This window comes from Rutidosis leptorrhynchoides, chromosome 2 (assembly GCF_046630445.1).
Source record: "Rutidosis leptorrhynchoides isolate AG116_Rl617_1_P2 chromosome 2, CSIRO_AGI_Rlap_v1, whole genome shotgun sequence".
NCBI lineage: Eukaryota > Viridiplantae > Streptophyta > Magnoliopsida > Asterales > Asteraceae > Rutidosis > Rutidosis leptorrhynchoides.
In genome coordinates, this window is record NC_092334.1 from 690,432,017 (window position 1) to 690,452,407 (window position 20,391).

General features: G+C 33.8%; 1 protein-coding gene across 1 annotated transcript; it reads left to right on the forward strand.

Moving 5' to 3' along the window:
* The first annotated feature begins 9,689 nt into the window (after positions 1-9,689).
* Positions 9,690-10,106, forward strand: LOC139890352 (uncharacterized). Its single transcript, XM_071873240.1, has 2 exons — positions 9,690-9,722; positions 9,798-10,106. The coding sequence occupies exons 1-2, from the start codon at positions 9,690-9,692 to the stop codon at positions 10,104-10,106; spliced, it is 342 nt and encodes a 113-aa protein (XP_071729341.1).
* The last annotated feature ends 10,285 nt before the right edge of the window (positions 10,107-20,391 follow it).

The window sequence follows — 20,391 nt, forward strand, 5'->3', positions numbered from 1 at the left end:
AAAAGAGCATCAATGATGTTCCCATTGCAAAAGAATTTCCCGATGTATTTCCGAAAGAATTACCGGGATTACCCCCACATCGATCCGTTGAATTTTAAATAGATCTTGTACCAGGAGCTGCACCAATAGCTCGTGCTCCTTACAGACTCGCACCCAGCGAGATGAAAGAACTACAAAGCCAATTACAAGAACTTTTAGAGTGTGGTTTCATTCGACCAAGCACATCACCGTGGGGAGCTCCTGTTTTGTTTGTCAAGAAGAAAGATGGTACATTCAGGTTGTGTATCGACTACCGAGAGTTGAACAAACTTACCATCAAGAACCGCTACCCACTACCGAGAATTGACGACTTATTTGATCAACTACAAGGCTCGTCTGTTTATTCAAAGATTGACTTACGTTCCGGGTATCATCAAATGCGGGTGAAAGAAGATGATATTCCAAAGACTGCTTTCAGAACACGTTACGGTCATTACGAGTTTATGGTCATGCCGTTTGGTTTAACTAATGCACCAGCTATGTTCATGGACCTTATGAACCGAGTATGTGGACCATACCTTGACAAGTTTGTCATTGTTTTCATTGATGACATACTTATTTACTCAAAGAATGACCAAGAACACGGTGAACATTTGAGAAAGGTGTTAGAAGTATTGAGAAAGGAAGAATTGTACGCTAAGTTTTCAAAGTGTGCATTTTGGTTGGAAGAAGTTCAATTCCTCGGTCACATAGTGAACAAAGAAGGTATTAAGGTGGATCCGGTAAAGATAGAAACTGTTGAAAAGTGGGAAACCCCGAAAACTCCGAAACACATACGCCAGTTTTTAGGACTAGCTGGTTACTACAGAAGGTTCATCCAAGACTTTTCCAGAATAGCAAAACCCTTGACTGCATTAACGCATAAAGGGAAGAAATTTGAATGGAATAATGAACAAGAGAAAGCGTTTCAGTTATTGAAGAAAAAGCTAACTACGGCACCTATATTGTCATTGCCTGAAGGGAATGATGATTTTGTGATTTATTGTGACGCATCAAAGCAAGGTCTCGGTTGTGTATTAATTCAACGAACAAAGGTGATTGCTGACAATTGAAGATTCACGAACAAAATTATACGACGCATGATTTGGAATTAGGCGCGGTTGTTTTTGCATTAAAGACTTGGAGGCACTACTTATATGGGGTCAAAAGTATTATATATACCGACCACAAAAGTCTTCAACACATATTTAATCAGAAACAACTGAATATGAGGCAGCGTAGGTGGATTGAATTATTGAATGATTACGACTTTGAGATTCGTTACCACCCGGGGAAGGCAAATGTGGTAGCCGATGCCTTGAGCAGGAAGGACAGAGAACCCATTCGAGTAAAATCTATGAATATAATGATTCATAATAACCTTACTACTCAAATAAAGGAGGCGCAACAAGGAGTTTTAAAAGAGGGAAATTTAAAGGATGAAATACCCAAAGGATCGGAGAAGCATCTTAATATTCGGGAAGACGGAACCCGGTATAGGGCTGAAAGGATTTGGGTACCAAAATTTAGAGATATGAGAGAAATGGTACTTAGAGAAGCTCATAAAACCAGATACTCAATACATCCTGGAACGGGGAAGATGTACAAGGATCTCAAGAAACATTTTTGGTGGCCGGGTATGAAAGCCGATGTTGCTAAATACGTAGGAGAATGTTTGACGTGTTCTAAGGTCAAAGCTGAGCATCAGAAACCATCAGGTCTACTTCAACAACCCGAAATCCCGGAATGGAAATGGGAAAATATTACCATGGATTTCATCACTAAATTGCCAAGGACTGCAAGTGGTTTTGATACTATTTGGGTAATAGTTGATCGTCTCACCAAATCAGCACACTTCCTACCAATAAGAGAAGATGACAAGATAGAGAAGTTAGCACGACTGTATTTGAAGGAAGTCATCTCCAGACATGGAATACCAATCTCTATTATCTCTGATAGGGATGGCAGATTTATTTCAAGATTCTGGCAGACATTACAGCAAGCATTAGGAACTCGTCTAGACATGAGTACTGCCTATCATCCACAAACTGATGGGCAGAGCGAAAGGACGATACAAACGCTTGAAGACAAGCTACGAGCATGTGTTATTGATTTCGGAAACAGTTGGGATCGACATCTACCGTTAGCAGAATTTTCCTACAACAACAGCTACCATTCAAGCATTGAGATGGCGCCGTTTGAAGCACTTTATGGTAGAAAGTGCAGGTCTCCGATTTGTTAGAGTGAAGTGGGGGATAGACAGATTACGGGTCCGGAGATTATACAAGAAACTACCGAGAAGATCATCCAAATTCAACAACGGTTGAAAACCGCCCAAAGTCGACAAAAGAGCTACGCTGACATTAAAAGAAAAGATATGGAATTTGAAATTGGAGAGATGGTCATGCTTAAAGTTGCACCTTGGAAAGGCGTTGTTCGATTTGGTAAATGAGGGAAATTAAATTCAAGGTATATTGGACCATTCAAGATTATTGATCGTGTCGGACCAGTAGCTTACCGACTTGAGTTACCTCAACAACTCGCGGCTGTACATAACACTTTCCACGTCTCGAATTTAAAGAAATGTTTTGCTAAAGAAGATCTCACTATTCCGTTAGATGAAATCCAAATCAACGAAAAACTTCAATTCATCGAAAAACCCGTCGAAATAATGGATCGTGAGGTTAAAAGACTTAAGCAAAACAAGATACCAATTGTTAAGGTTCGATGGAATGCTCGTAGAGGACCCGAGTTCACCTGGGAGCGTGAAGATCAGATGAAGAAGAAATACCCGCATCTATTTCCAGAAGATTCGTCAACACCTTCAACAGCTTAAAATTTCGGGACGAACTTTTCCATGTTTATATATATTAATTGAGATTGATATTTACATAATTAAATGTTTCCAACATGTTAAGCAATCAAACTTGTTAAGACTTGATTAATTGAAATATGTTTCATATAGACAATTGACCACCCAAGTTGACCGGTGATTCACGAACGTTAAAACTTGTAAAAACTATATGATGACATATATATGGATATATATATATAGTTAACATGATACTATGATAAGTAAACATATCATTAAGTATATTAACAATGAACTACATATGTAAAAACAAGACTACTAACTTAATGATTTTTAAACGAGACATATATGTAACGATTATCGTTGTAAAGACATTTAATGTATATATATCATATTAAGAGATATTAATACATGATAATATCATGATAATATATTAATTTAAAATCTCATTTGATATTATAAACATTGGGTTAACAACATTTAACAAGATCGTTAACCTAAAGGTTTCAAAACAACACTTACATGTAACGACTAACGATGACTTAACGACTCAGTTAAAATGTATATACATGTAATGTTTTAATATGTATTTATACACTTTTGAAAGACTTCAATACACTTATCAAAATACTTCTACTTAACAAAAATGCTTACAATTACATACTCGTTCAGTTTCATCAACAATTCTACTCGTATGCACCCGTATTCGTACTCGTACAATACACTGCTTTTAGATGTATGTACTATTGGTATATACACTCTAATGATCAGCTCTTAGCAGCCCATGTGAGTCACCTAACACATGTGGGAACCATCATTTGGCAACTATCATGAAATATCTCAAAAAATTACAAAAATATGAGTAATCATTCATGACTTATTTACATGAAAAATAAAATTACATATCCTATATATCTAATCCATACACTAACGACCAAAAACACCTACAAACACTTTCATTCTTCAATTTTCTTCATCTAATTGATCTCTCTCAAGTTCTATCTTCAAGTTCTAAGTGTTCTTCATAAATTCTACAAGTTCTAGTTACATAAAATCAAGAATACTTTCAAGTTTGCTAGCTCACTTCCAATCTTGTAAGGTGATCATCCAACCTCAAGAAATCTTTGTTTCTTACAGTAGGTTATCATTCTAATACAAGTTAATAATCATATTCAAACTTTGGTTCAATTTCTATAACTATAACAATCTTATTTCAAGTGATGATCTTACTTGAACTTGTTTTCGTGTCATGATTCTGCTTCAAGAACTTCGAGCCATCCAAGGATCCGTTGAAGCTAGATCCATTTTTCTCTTTTCCAGTAGGTTTATCCAAGGAACTTAAGGTAGTAATGATGTTCATAACATCATTCGATTCATACATATAAAGCTATCTTATTCGAAGGTTTAAACTTGTAATCACTAGAACATAGTTTAGTTAATTCTAAACTTGTTCGCAAACAAAAGTTAATCCTTCTAACTTGACTTTTAAAATCAACTAAACACAGGTTCTATATCTATATGATATGCTAACTTAATGATTTAAAACCTGGAGACACGAAAAACACCGTAAAACCGGATTTACGCCGTCGTAGTAACACCGCGGGCTGTTTTGGGTTAGTTAATTAAAAACTATGATAAACTTTGATTTAAAAGTTGTTATTCTGAGAAAATGATTTTTATTATTAACATGAAACTATATCCAAAAATTATGGTTAAACTCAAAGTGAAAGTATGTTTTCTAAAATGGTCATCTAGACGTCGTTCTTTCGACTGAAATGACTACCTTTACAAAAATGACTTGTAACTTATTTTTCCGACTATAAACCTATACTTTTTCTGTTTAGATTCATAAAATAGAGTTCAATATGAAACCATAGCAATTTGATTCACTCAAAACGGATTTAAAATGAAGAAGTTATGGGTAAAACAAGATTGGATAATTTTTCTCATTTTAGCTACGTGAAAATTGGTAACAAATCTATTCCAACCATAACTTAATCAACTTGTATTGTATATTATGTAATCTTGAGATACCATAGACACGTATACAATGTTTCGACCTATCATGTCGACACATCTATATATATTTCGGAACAACCATAGACACTCTATATGTGAATGTTGGAGTTAGCTATACAGGATTGAGGTTGATTCCAAAATATATATAGTTTGAGTTGTGATCAATACTGAGATACGTATACACTGGGTCGTGGATTGATTCAAGATAATATTTATCGATTTATTTCTGTACATCTAACTGTGGACAACTAGTTATAGGTTACTAACGAGGACAGCTGACTTAATAAACTTAAAACATCAAAATATATTAAAAGTGTTGTAAATATATTTTGAACATACTTTGATATATATGTATATATTGTTATAGGTTCGTGAATCAACCAGTGGCCAAGTCTTACTTTCCGACGAAGTAAAAATCTGTGAAAGTGAGTTATAGTCCCACTTTTAAAATCTAATATTTTTGGGATGAGAATACATGCATGTTTTATAAATGATTTACAAAATAGACACAAGTACGTGAAACTACATTCTATGGTTGAATTATCGAAATCGAATATGCCCCTTTTTATTAAGTCTGGTAATCTAAGAATTAGGGAACAGACACCCTAATTGACGCGAATCTTAAAGATAGATCTATTGGGCCTAACAAACCCCATCAAAATTTATATCATATCCGAAGGGTGTCCCGGAATGATGGGGATATTCTTATATATGCATCCTGTTAATGTCGGTTACCAGGTGTTCACCATATGAATAATTTTTATCTCTATGTATGGGATGTGTATTGAAATATGAAATCTTGTGGTCTATTGTTACGATTTGATATATATAGGTTAAACCTATAACTCACCAACATTTTTGTTGACGTTTTAAGCATGTTTATTCTCAGGTGATTATTAAGAGCTTCCGCTGTCGCATACTTAAATAAGGACGAGATTTGGAGTCCATGCTTGTATGATATTGTGTAAAAACTGCATTCAAGAAACTTATTTTGTTGTAACATATTTGTATTGTAAACCATTATGTAATGGTCGTGTGTAAACAGGATATTTTAGATTATCATTATTTGATAATCTACGTAAAGCTTTTTAAACCTTTATTGATGAAATAAAGGTTGTGGTTTGTTTTAAAATGAATGCAGTCTTTGAAAAACGTCTCATATAGAGGTCAAAACCTCGCAACGAAATCAATTAATATGGAACATTTTTAATCAATAAGAACGGGTCCATCCCACCCGAGCTTTCTCGAGCTCGCGATCTCATAAATCTCGAGCTTCAGATTAATTATTCTGCCAAGATTATGGAATGCTGGCTCATGAATAGGCAGAAGTCTTGTATTCATTATACTGGTCCTAAACGCCCCTGTCGTAAGACATGTCACTGGGTAATGCGATAGGCTTGAAGATTCTGAATAGACAGCGACGTCCCTTACCCCCGACGCCCGTGCAGTCTAACTACAGGCATACACGTTCAGATGGCTCATCCAATTGAGCGACTCGGTTGGGTGACGAAATAACATTCCACAAAGGTCTAAACTTTCTTAAGCATAATAGAATACAGGGTTTACCATATCCGAGAGACGTGATGTGTTTCAATGCTTTCGTTAATGATTGGTTTTAAAAGATAGTTAGGCCCTTAAAAAGAGTTCAACCATAGAGAACACCATGGCCAAGTCAGGTTGACTTTCATGAACACGTTCGGTTATCCTAACGGTCCAATCCTTTATGTGTTTAAACAAACAGTTCCTTAATTAACTAAGAATCCCTCAAGCGGGGTGCAATGCTTGAGACCGCGTTATGGTGCAGTGTACTAATCAGCACTGGCCGTGTTCCATGGGCTTACTTAGCAGAGGTACAGCTTACAACAACCGTTGTGCTTCAGCATACATGTACGAAGTTTATATGCATAGTGACTACACTAGCATGGTCTGGGACAGACAATGTACTAAGGTTCTAGTCAGATGTTTCACTACGAAAGAGTCCTCAGTCGAAATCCAAAGCTTGATAGACTTACTACAACCGGTGTGCCTTAGTCGATCTTACGTTGTATCCGATAGACTTCTCTTACCAAAGGGTGACACATATAGTGTACTCTAAATCGGAGTTAGCGACTTCTCAATAACAGAGCCAATAACTACGTTCTATTAGTTGGAAAAGCGATTGAGTTCAAAGCATAATCGGAAAGCATTTCAACAACATACACAAACCGTAACATTATTTCGGCATTATAACTGCTTACATCATAGCATACACTAAAGATAACTACTCGCTAATCATGGCAACAATATCACAGAACATAATGATAGAAGACATTATATAAAGATAAGGGATAGAAGTACCAGTAGATTAAACGAGTTCCGAATACAAAAGTGACAACTTCAAACTCCAGACCGCTCCTAATACAATCTTCGACGTTCTTCTCCGGGTTCTAGGTTTCCCACACGGAGTCGAAGACATTGAGAGTATGACTAATATTGTACAAGAGAGAAAGAAGTGAATTGAAGTGTGTGTTGGAATGAATGACAAAGACCCTTTAAATAAGCTTGGATTTTGCCTGCAAACTGCTGGCAGGCCGTTTGTAGGGGCCGTTTGCCAGGCCAGCCCGTTTAAAGGGGCCGTTTATCTGAGCCGTTGGCAGGCCGTTTGGCTTGCCTGGTTCCCTGGATCGTAACTTGATTTCTTGTCTTTCACTGTTTTCGCTCTAGAATCTTCGTTTTAGCTCCGATTCTCTTGATTCTTTTTGCACCGTCTTCGTAATTAATTGTTCTTCAATTCTAACCGACGAAGTGGGTATTTTGCCGATAAAGTTCGAATCTTTCTTGTTTTTAGGCCTTAATACCAGGGTGAAAACGTGACTTTTTAGCCGATATCAATCCCTCTTGCGTCTCTCTAGTGGTTTGAAGAGTTGGGCCTTTTAGCTTTTTATATAGCGAGACATGTCGCACGAGTGCATCAGAGGTATTAATATTTATAATTGCTAGGGCATTGGCTTGTACTCACAGTTATCTAATGGGTAGATAGCGTAAGTATAACCTAAGTTCGTCACAAGACTCAACAGTTGGACGAGAAAAACGAGGTTGTCCTTTATTAGAATTCAAGTTAATATATATATATATATATATATATATATATATATATATATATATATATATATATATATATATATATATATATATATATATATATATATATATATGTACATATGTATATATATATCAAACTTTTATAAAAGTGAGAAAATTTCTCAAAAACTTCAGATTTGTGAGTTAGAAAATAAATCCAAGTCATTCGGGCATGATCGTCAATAAATAAGACAAAATATCGAAAATGTTTCCCCCCAATAACCGGTGCAGGACCCCATACATTCGAATGAATTAAAGCAAAGGGTACATCTTTCCTTGTATTACTAGGTTTAAATGTACTTCGGTGACTTTTGGCCAAAATACAAGTTTCACAGTTCAAATTAACATTGGATGGAAAAAGGCTAGGAAACAAAGCATGTAAGTATCCAGCAGAAGGGTGACCCAATCTCCTATGCCACAACCAAGCTTCCCTCGTAGGTGTTCCGTGAGAAAGCATCACGGTACCTTTTTGGGTTACCTCGTCCACATAGTATAACCCACCCCGTTCGGTACCACGCCCAATAATCACCCCAGTTCTGATATCTTGTAGAATATAGAACGTGGGGTGTAATAGAACGGAACAATTTAGTTCTTTGGTAACGTGGCTAACAGATAACAATTTATGAGACAAGGTTGGAATGTATAAACAATTAGATAATTTCATGGTCGGAGTAATTTTAATTCCCCCACCCCCTTCTACTTGTACAACACCTCCGTTAGCTGTTTGAATTTTATTAACCCGAGGTTTTGATTCAGAACAAAAATCGTTTTTTTCGAAAGTCATGGTGTGAGTAGCACCACAGTCAAAAATCCATTCATTAGTTTTTGTAATATTTGTAATCATATTTGCTTTTCCAATAGGAGTTTTTTTGTCATAATTTTGAAATTTAAAAACTTGGTCAGATTTGTAATTGTCATGAAAGGTTTTAAAATGTGAAGGTTTATTTTGAAAGTTAACAAAATTCGTTGGTTTTAAAAAAGAATTTGTCAAAATATTTTCAAAAAGGGTCCGGCTACCAGGACACCCCTATTCAACTTTTTAGCTAGCATGCATGTCATTTCACTGATTAAATAGTCCCATCCCACCATTTATATTTTCCATCCTATTTTGATACTACGTATTCCAAAAGTTATGCAAGTAGAACTTTATATTGAATTTTTTTTTATTGTTTTCTAATACAATTACATATTTACGTGTAGATTTTCAAAGTCATACAAATACAAATAGAGAGTACTTACTTTTCATATTTTAATTAATATTATCTTCACTCCTACTTCACTTATCATGGATACTACCATCATACAGGTACATGCACAATCTACTATACTATCACACATAACAATAATATGAATAATAATTTAGACAATAATTTAACACTTTTAACCCATACTAACTTATCTTAATTTTTACCCATACTAAAATCACACCTTTTTTACTTTGTTTTTTATACTAACTTATCATACTTTAACCCATACTAAAATAATAATGTTGTATCTTATCTTGCATTAACCCATAACAAAACAATAATGTACTGCTTAATTACTCATTACATTATCTTTCACCCATATAGCTATAGTCTATATAAGGAATACATCTTTCTCCAAAAAAAATATAAGAAACACATACATATTGTATTGGTTCATATAAGAAATATTTATAATTAATCGTTTATATAACATTCACAACTTGTATCGATTTATAACATTATAAGGAATAGTTATGTCAAGTGTATCAGATTTTTCAACTGATCAGGTATAATATTTCATTTAATGGCACATTAAACCATATTTTAATATTAAATTGAAACTAAATAACTTGCATTTTCAGGTGTTCAATAGTCGTGAAGAGTTGACCGAATGGGTCAAAAATGAAGCACGTTCTCATAGCCAAGTTATTGTCATCACAAGATCAAAAGAAAAAAAGTGTTACGTAGTTAAGATTGAATATGCGTGTGAGCGTGGCGGTGTATCCAGAAGTAAATCAACCCAGAAAAAAAGTAAACCGTGTAAAAAAATTGACTGTAAATTTAAAATGGTAGCAAAGTTTTCAAAGACAACTGGTGTTTGGTCGATAAAAATGAAAAATTCAGTACATAACCATGAACGTATAATGTATATGGAAGGTCATGCTTATTAGGTAGTATTTATATTTTCTATTTCCTATTAATATAATTTAATTTAATAATAAAAAGGAAATAAAAAGGACTTTTGTGTCAGGAGTCAGAATTGCAGAGGCTAGGGAGGGTGTCCTCTAAGAATTTCCCTTTCAAAAAGACTTTTTGATTCCTGAGATTGATTTGTCAGACTTCTCGAAAAACCATTTGACCACCTTTTTGACTTGTCATTACTTAAAGGGTCATTTAAATAATACTTTTGAAAATTGTTTCTTTCTTTATTATTACAACTTATAACCCCGATCCCTTTTTTACATTCAGCAGTCATGTGGTGGTGGTGGGGTTGCTTCCTCACCCTTTCAGTGGGTGTGTACAATCGAGAAGAAACCACAGGGTTTGAGGATTTTAACAGCTCTTTGGCTATTTTATGTAACTTAAAAGAGAAATCACAAGACCGATCAGTATCAATCACCCATTTAGGGTTCGACATCTTTTTCTTCTTTTTATCAATTTCTGGTGATTTCGATTGAAGATAAGGATCTAATCCTTCATCTTCTTCGATTGTATGAAGGCAATCAAATTGATTATAGTTCTCTTCGACCAATTTGAGTTTATCCCTTTTACATTTGGTCGATTGCTGAGATGGGGAACGAGGGTTTGAGGGTTTAACCCTCACCCATTTGGTCGCTTTTTGCAATGAACAAGAAATCGAAGGTAAGGTTTTACCTATTGTGGTGCCGTTGCAGGTAGCCGTATGGTTGCCGCCGGCCGCCGCTACTGTTGTTGCAATCTTGTTCACCACCCTGCTACGTTTCCGGTTGCTCCACCATTCAGGATAACCAATTAACTTGAAACACTGAATTATTGTGTGTTGTGACATTCCACAATAAACACAACTCAGCTCTTGTGGTGGTTGATGGTGGTTTGCAGTGATTATTTCCGTTTTGGTAATGGAAGTAGGTGGTTTCTGTTTTAATGGCTGGAAGAGAGCACCCAGGTAACTTTGTTTAATACTTTGTATGCTCAAATCGTTGTAGCTTTTTTGATTAATTGAGCTACCGTCATTATTTGACATGGCAGCTATGCTTATTGAGTTACCGTCAATTCTTGACATGGTAACTTGAAAATATTTTTCTGGTAAATGATTGAAGCTAAAAACGGATGTATTGATCCCTCGATCTACACCGTTAGCTCTGATACCATGTTAATAATTAAAATAAACTGATCGTTTGTATGGATTTATTGATTATTTGATACAAGCTTGAATTAATTCTTACAATCTGATGAGTGTTCTTTTATACACTACACTTTACAACGGCTATTTCTTAAGATGGTTAGGCTCCATTTAACTTTTGGAACCACCATCACTAAAAAGAAATATGTGCCTAAGCAGCCTGCCTATTAGCCGTTTACTTGTTTGTACTTGGGCATGCATGTGATCTTCTAAAACGGGAGATGATGAAGTTGACCACTTCTGATCCCAAAGTCAAATTACCTAAAAAGGTAATTTGACTCTTGTTGACTTTATGGCTTTTTTATTCTAACACATATCGGTACTAACCCATTTAAAATAGTCTAAGGGTATTTTCTTGAATCATACAAAACCCTAAGCACGAAATTATTTACACATCGAAGTAAAATTTCATCCCATTCAACAGTTTCTTAACCATATTTTGAAAATCCGATTCAATGACAACATGAATATTTCCATAACAACATTATTAACTGAATTATGTTTCACCAATGCATTATGATATTTAGCCAAACGGACACTCATGGGTCATATTTGAATACCAAAAATTCCTAGGAATTACTGTAATAAATAAGCTTGATCATCAATGTAATAACCTTGTTTTTTTCATCTTATTAACTGTATAGCAAAACTGTTTCATCGAATCTTTATTCGCATAAGCTCGAAGCATGATGCTATAAATCGATTAATTTGGTTGAAACTTTCAATTTTTAACAACCCAATCGAAGAAAGCAGATGCCTTTTTGGGTAGTTCTTGGACCCGATATCTCCTAAACTAAGCAGATAGGTGCCGTATTTAAAGGGTAGTTCTTTGTTCCAAGCTAGTAACATAAAGGTCGAATTATAGCTCAACGGTATTTTTTGGTGTCGAAAGTCTTCACTTGCTCGTGGGTTAACGAGTGAAGTGCGGCATAATTCGAGTGCAATTCCGGCGGTATCAAAAGGAGGTTGATTGTATTCTAGAGGGTATATGAAACGGTTATTAATTTTACACTAATTACTCTGGAAAATTACTTAAATTTACACTAAAACAATAGGCAAGTATACCTATCTTATAGTAATATAGCGAGAGTAAATTCCAGGATATCGTTCCAAGGACTCGTTAGGTGTCAAACTAGATTTTTATAGTTAATTTTAATAGTTAATTACTAAGTTACTTATTAGTTTTGGGGGGTTTTACCGTTTAATGACCGATTCGTCGGTTTGGTTTTCCAATATGAAGCTAGCAAATAAATACAATATTACGGCTAAAGAGATATAAAAATAATAATAAAAAAAAGAACTATGTTTATCTAGTCATTATAATACGTAATGTTTGATATTTTTCTTATTAAATAATGGGTTAATTTCCTTTATACCAGAAATATTTAATGACTCCACCTAGAGTTCTATAGCGCGAATATATAGTCAAAACTACCAAACGCAAGTGTCCTTGACGCCAGGGTCCTAATGACGATACATAAATATTTCTATAAATAATGACTTACACGGTGACGCGGTTTTCACTTCTGTCAACAATTACACAAGTTGACACTGTATATAATCCACCCTTGTATCAACTTAGTTTATTTAAAAAATTCGCTCCCGTGTCAGGATAAGCGCACAATTATTAATACATATAAACAACCCGTTCACCGTGTCCGATCAAACGTATATGGCTATTTATATATATCTCCAATTGTAAATATATGTATTAAATTAATGAATTGCCATTCTACTAAATAAATACTTACTCCATTAATAATTAATATTACAGTTTTACAAGAATCGTTCTTTTATGTAAACGTTAAATAGAAGTATGAATTTAATTAACCCAAACCGTTATTTTTAATCAAACATTACGATTATTTAGATTAGATAAACATAGTATAAATTTAACTACGAGACATAGGAATAATAAAATAGATACAACTTACAAACATTTTTATTTTCATAATCTTCAAATGGTTGAAACTTGAAATAAAATATCTGTACAATACTTGATTACGGTACAATATTACTACAAAACTTGGAAATTAAAATGGAAATAGAGAATATGAAATGGTAATGTGAAATGAATTGGCTGCCACTTTTGAGTTCATTTACGGAGTACTATATATAGAATAAAAATCTTGCATTGCCAAATTTTACTCCGTAAACTTGATGTGAATTTCCACAAAACAAGCTCCTTGTTTTGAGGTCTTGCATGTACTACCTCAACTACTGCATTTACTCTTTGGTGATAATAATTTTGCCGACACTTTCTATTCCCTAAGGGGAGGTCTTCAAAGTCTAGAATTTTTGCTTCGTGTTTTGTAATTTGTGCTTATAAACTTGTATCTCTTGGAGTATAATTTATATATTGAGCATTTTGACTGTTTTCTTGATTAAATCTTGATTTTCGCACTCCCTCTTCACTTTTATTTATTTAGACGATTACAAGTAGAAAATATAACAATTACATTTAAAAACCTATTATTTCGGATAGATATTGCTTCTAAATATGTGTTCATTTTTAGCAATATTAGAGGTGTAATTAGCGGGTTGAGTTGTTGTTGTGGGATGAAGTTAGGTTAAAGATGGGTGTTGTTTAACGTCTCTTCGAGTGGGAGATTGTTATAAATATAGTTAAATTAGGTCAATGTTGCTGCTGCTCCGTTCTTCACAATCGGGAAGTGAAGCTCGCGACCGTGAGCTACCAAGCTCGCGAACTGGAAAATCAAGCTCACGTCGCGACAAATTCTCGATGTCATGTTCGCAAACGCGAATGAAGAAGCATGGAGGACCTGACCACGCGAAAAAGGCACTGGGCGGGCAGAATTGATTCGACTTTGGACGCCTCATTGTATCGCGATTTTAACTCGTTTTATGATATAAATAACCCCCATGTATATGTAACCTATAAATTGTACCTACGAATTTTATCAATAAAGAACACTCTTTGGTTGACCGAGGATTAAAGTAATCACTTTGATTACATATAACCTCGTTATATTCTCGTATTTTTTTTTACGTTTTTTGCTAGTTTCTTTGTGTTCATCACATTTTATCCGTTTATTATTAGTGCGTTTACTAGCCTTGCGTTATCAAGTCTTGTTAGGGCTCACCTACTTGTTCATAACAGTATTATTATGTAGAGTATGTAATATGTAATTTAATTCAATATCATTAATAACGTTACCAAAATTGATAGCGACGCAACTTAGAACATTATGTAAAGTCAATCGATGATAAAAAAGTACATATATTTACACCTCACACGAATATGTTAACAAACTAGAACTGAACCGTTCAAACACATAATGCTAAACGGACCAGCTCATATCCTGGTTCCGGAAGATTGATAAAGCCACCCCACAACTCCTAGGTCGTGAACCGGGTCTGCGGGGCTAAAGATGAGTGTTGTTTAACGTCTCTTCGAGTAGGAGATTGTTGGAGTATGAATCGAGTTAAATCTGCTGCTCCCTTCTTCGCGATCGGGAAGTGAAGCTCGCGACCGTGTCTTTGTGACTAATTTATCGACTATAATAAGCTTTATTACTAGCAATGGTTATTAACTAGCTTTGAAACCCTCGCGTTGCGGCGGAATGTAATTTTTATTTTTTTTATATAAATTATACAATTTACTAAATTTGATAAACTATCAGTTTCAAAAATATGGTGTAACATTGTTTGATAAAATTTGAAAAAGTTAAACACTTTATAATTGGAGTAGCTTTAAACACTTAAAAAGAAAACAAATGGTGAAGTCAAACAATTTTTCAAGTTTCCTTCTTGTTGTTTTACATTAAAATATAGACAAAATTTCATTCCTCGTTTCTAAACTTTACATCAAATTTGACTCATTGTCCTTTTTTTTGCAACCCTCGTCCCTAATATATTACAATTCTACATCCATCGTCCTCCCGTCTATTTTCTGTCAATTTTAGCCGTTTGTTCGGTCATGTGCAAAGCATGTGAGAGTACTTTCGTCTTTTTATTTTATTTTATTTTTTTTCTTTATTATTTAACTTATTTTTCACCCTCATCCTCATCATTTCATGTTCATCATTCTCAAGTTAAAAACCTTAGGGTCTGCTCCAGAGTGTAATTTTGGAGAGAAGGGAGATGAAAGGGAAAGAAGCTAAATGAAATTGATGTTTCAGAGTTTAGTTTGAGAGAGAAAGGAAATGAAAGGGAAGGAGAATTCAGTGTATTTTTTCCATCATCTCTTCCTTCCAAATGTGAAGGATTCACAATCCTTCCCCTTCCCCTTCATCTCATTTCATTTCTTCTACACAAAATCTCTGAAACATACCCTTAGTTTTATACTTTTAAAAAATCAACAAATCAAATTATAAATGTATATATAAACTTATCATCGTCTCATCTACACACCGTAATCCACCATGTCATCATTTTTTTCACTAGATTCATCATCATCTTCATCATTATTTTCACAATTGAACTCAAGATCAATTTAGGGTTTTCTCCCCCTTAAATCGAGCACTGTCAGTCTTCCTCTGTCTCCCTTTAATAGAGACATTTACCTTTCTTTCATAATCCTTCATCGTCTAAATTGATCTAAAAACCTGAAATCCAAAAACTTAATTTCTTCACCTCAATCTCTATCTTCAATAATCTGAAATTTTGAGATTCAAAACTTTCTTTTTCTTTATTCACCACAATTTTCCTCATCTCCAAAATAATAAACTTTAATTTGAGATCCAAAAACTTAAGATACATAAGCAGATATAAAAAAACTCTATAAAAATCTATTTCTTGATCTCACTAAAATCAAAGAAAGCCCACATGTTGTTTTAAAAGTAATTAACAAAATTTGGTAGTTGTAGATGTAAAGAAATTAACCTCTGACCTACACATTCTTTGAAGAAAACTACCTACACATGAAGAAATCAACATCGTCAACATCATCGTGAAATAGCGTGGTTACCAGATAAAACATAATCTAAATCCACACATACATCCACCGCCGGCACCCATTACCATCGTAATTTAATTTAAGGTTTAATTTAATTTTGAATATCGTCACCCACTACCATCGTCGCTCTAACTCTGTCGGAAGGTGCCGTTGTTGCCGTGATGTTGGGATTGATTTGTAGAAGGAGAATTAAATTGTAACTGACTTTTAATTTATTTGATGATTGGTGTAGCTGTGTGTTGTTTGATTTAGGGTTTCAATAGTAGCCCAGATGTAGACAAAACAATTGTGAAGAATTGGAGATTTATATTATAGAAGAAGACAACACATGATATGCACGTGATAAGAGGTAACGGTTGGTTTTGACAGAAAGTAGATGGGAGGACGAGAGATGTAGATTTTTGATATATTAGGGACGAGGAATGCACAAAAAAAAAAGAAAAAGGACATGGAGTCAAATTTGATGTAAATTTCAGAGACGAAGAATGAAATTTTGTCTAAAATATAAGAGGATATAAACGTAAATTTCTCAGATGATAAGTAGATGTGCTTTAGTTTGGTTGGTTTATATAATAAAAAGAAAAAACAAAATGGGGAAATCCCAAATCACTCCAAAGGAAATAGTAATGATAGAGGTGGAACTAGTAACTTAGTTAATTAGTATATAAGGGATTGCTATTTTTTATTTTATATTTATAAATTATACAATTTACTAAATTTGCTAAACTATCAATTTCAAAAATATGGAGTAACATTGTTTGATAAAATTTGAAAAAGTTAAACACTTTATAATTTGAGTAACTTTAAACACTTAAAAGAAGAAAACAAATGGGTGAGGTGTGACAATTTTTCAAGTTTCTTAGTTGTTGCTTTACATTAAAATATAACAGGATATAAACGTAAATTTCTCAGATAATAAGTAGATGTGCTTTAGTTTGGTTGGTTTAGAAAATAAAAATAAAAAATAAAATGGTGAAATTCTAAATAACTAGTAATGTTAGAGGGGAAAGTAGTGACTTTGTTAATTAGTATATAAGAGATTTTTTTTTATAAATTATACAATTTACTAAATTTGATAAACTGTCAATTTCAAAAATATGGAGTAACATTGTTTGATAAAATTTAAAAAAGTTAAACACTTTATAATTGTAGTAGCTTTAAACACTTAAAAGAAGAAACATATTCACTACTACAGAAAATGTATTTAGAAATGGGTTGTTATGCACTTTAGAGACCGGTTCTTGAACCCGTTTTTTCCGTTTTTTTTTTTGGAATTATTTTTTCCGGCATCAAGATCACACGAAAATATGAACATTTAGAAAAGATACTTCGTGAAGAATGTTATTATTTAGGCGGGAAAACGATCGACAAAAATAACATTGAAGATAATATTGTTCGTGAAGAATGTGAACGTTTTTTTTTTTCATGTTTTGTAAAGTAAAATTTAGCCCGATTTAGATTTTAGGGTTTAGGGTTAAGGGTTTGGTGTTTTGGGTTTATTCCATAAACCCAAAACACCAAACCCTAAACCCTAAACTCTAAACGTTCGTGTTAAAAACTCAATCTAAATCCTAAATGTAATACCTAAATCTAAAGCCTAAACCCTAAATTTCTAAACCGAATATCTAAACCCTAATATCTAAAACCTCAACATACGCTCGAAAAACACGATAATTGTTATATATTACTTCTTCGAGCGTTTTCCTGCCAACATAAAAACATTTATCACAAAGTGTCTTTATTAAATGTTCATATTTTCATCAAATCTATAATGTTCGTGAACAAAGTTTTTTCAATAAACGAAATTTTTTTTTTTTGCTTCCCCCGATTGGTTACTTACCCATAGATCCTACCAATATATATATATATATATATATATATATATATATATATATATATATATATATATATATATATATATATATATATATATACACATACATATATATAAGAATGCACTTACATGGTAAAATAATTTATTATCGACACATCGAGCCAACCATTTGTTTGCAGAGACATAAGATCATCAGAGGTAACAACAGTTTGTTTACATACACTAGGTCCGAAGACCTCCTCAAGAAAAAGCACACCACCAAATCTAGGATCCGGTCGTTTCATCCAGTTGTCATAGAAATCACGAATAAATCGAGGTTTCTTTTTGTGTATCATATTTCTATAATTTTCCAACTCCTGTATATGTGAGATAAACTAAGCGATAAGTACTATACTAGTATCTATTCATTGCATAATAAATAATTAGGTATATGCATACAAATGGCATATTAACACATAAATGTTTACATAGTAAGTAATATTTTTAGAGTTTACCGGGTAAGACTTAGGTGCAATGTTTTTAAGCTCTTTAGACGGCTTATTAGATGTTCCCTCGTTTACCGAAGTTGGCTTAGTAGACGTTCCCTCGTTTAACAATGTTGACATAGTGGTTGTTCCCCTGTTTAACGATGTTGGCTTAGTGGTTGTTCACCCGTTTACCGATGTTGGCTTATGGGACGTTCCCCCATTCATTGATGTTGGCTTAGTAGATGTTCCCTCGTTTGGCGATGTTAACTTTGTTGGTGCTGTTCCAAAAGCAGATCCCTAACAACGAATTTTGTGAGTTTCACGTGAGTACTTGTTAGTAAAGTACTAACTGAAATAAATGCTTTAAAACAACATACCTTAAAAAATTAGATTCTAGCTTTTGGCCATTGAATGAAACTATTTTTAGCGTCAATAAGCTTTTAAATCTCTTCCGTTGGAGACGGAAGTTCTAAATCTTCATACTCTTTAATCACAACTTCAACTTGTACCTTGATATAACCCGGTGACAATGGCTTTCCATGAATTAAGCGACCACTAGGACTAGAAACTGGATGTACTCTTGCAATAGCACAAGTGATCTACTTTGGAATATTGAGGACAATCAAAGCACATTGGGTGGGCTCCTAAATAACATATATAACATAACAGATGATATACTTAGTATGCATTTGTAAAAAAAACATGTATGTATTATCTTAATAATGAAATCAGATATACTACATTTAACTTATCCAGCCGTTCCACATAAGTAGCTGAAGCAGAATCTACTTTTTTTAGTATCGGTTTGACAACAGGTACATCTGATACTTTTTTAGGTATCACTGTGACGCCAAATACATCAGATAATTTATTAGGTTTCGCTTTGGTAACAGGTACATCCGATATTTTGTTAGATTTCTCTTTGACAACGGGTACATCTAACAGTTCTTCTTGTGTACATTTCGAATTAGTAGGCTCCTACAAAACATATGTACCATGTAGTATAATTAGTCCACCTTCTAAAAAAACATTTAACAGTTTATCAAATATTTAAAGTAGAATTACCGCTGTTTTGGGTAAATGATCGAGATGCGAAGAATCATGGTCAGAATTGCTTCTACTACGTTTCAAATCAATGTCAGGTACATCATCTTCCATAAAATATGATCCTTGTTTCTTAGACTCCAATGCAGCTACTTTTGCTTCCAATCGTTGATTTTTTCTAGTAGCTGTTCTATTACTTTTAGTATCTCTTTTGAAGACTGGCGTTTCTTCATTTGCTTCTTGTCGTACCCCGGTATACCCTTCTTCAAACCAACCTTATACCCAACTCCTCTTGTGCGCCCACCATGCTCCTTTCCTTCTACCAAGGTTAGTAAATCTGTTCACGGAGCATATTCCGAATTACTTTGATACAATTCTGTCTGTAAATTAATGCATGAAGTATATTAGCCTATTAAAACTTAATCATAAAAAAAGAATGTTAGCTACAAATTCAATAATAATCGATAATGTACATTAAAATAAAAATAAAATCTATAAAGTTTAATGGGTCTTAATGGTACTACATAATTTTTTTTTTCTAACATAAAATGTAAAAGCATCATTTATAATTAAACATATTTCTAAATGAATCTATTATAAACGCCAAACGTAATCTTACAAGTTTTTTAACTTTTTCCTCAACTTCAGGTGTTAATTTCCTGACCCCATCTTCCAACGGAGTACATCCTAATAAGTAATTTCATGCACGCCGACATGGAATCTTATGAAGTATTGTTGACGTTTTTGCTTATTTTCCCTCTGTTGTCCATATTGGTTCATTGCCACGATATCCCTTTGATCCCAATTTTGG

Bases quoted from the DNA above. Each gene is read 5' to 3' on its own strand.
- LOC139890352 (XM_071873240.1), top strand. From the start codon at position 9,690: ATGTCAAGTGTATCAGATTTTTCAACTGATCAG. The intron at 9,723-9,797 runs GTATAATATTTC...TTGCATTTTCAG, and splicing joins CAGATTTTTCAACTGATCAG to GTGTTCAATAGTCGTGAAGA.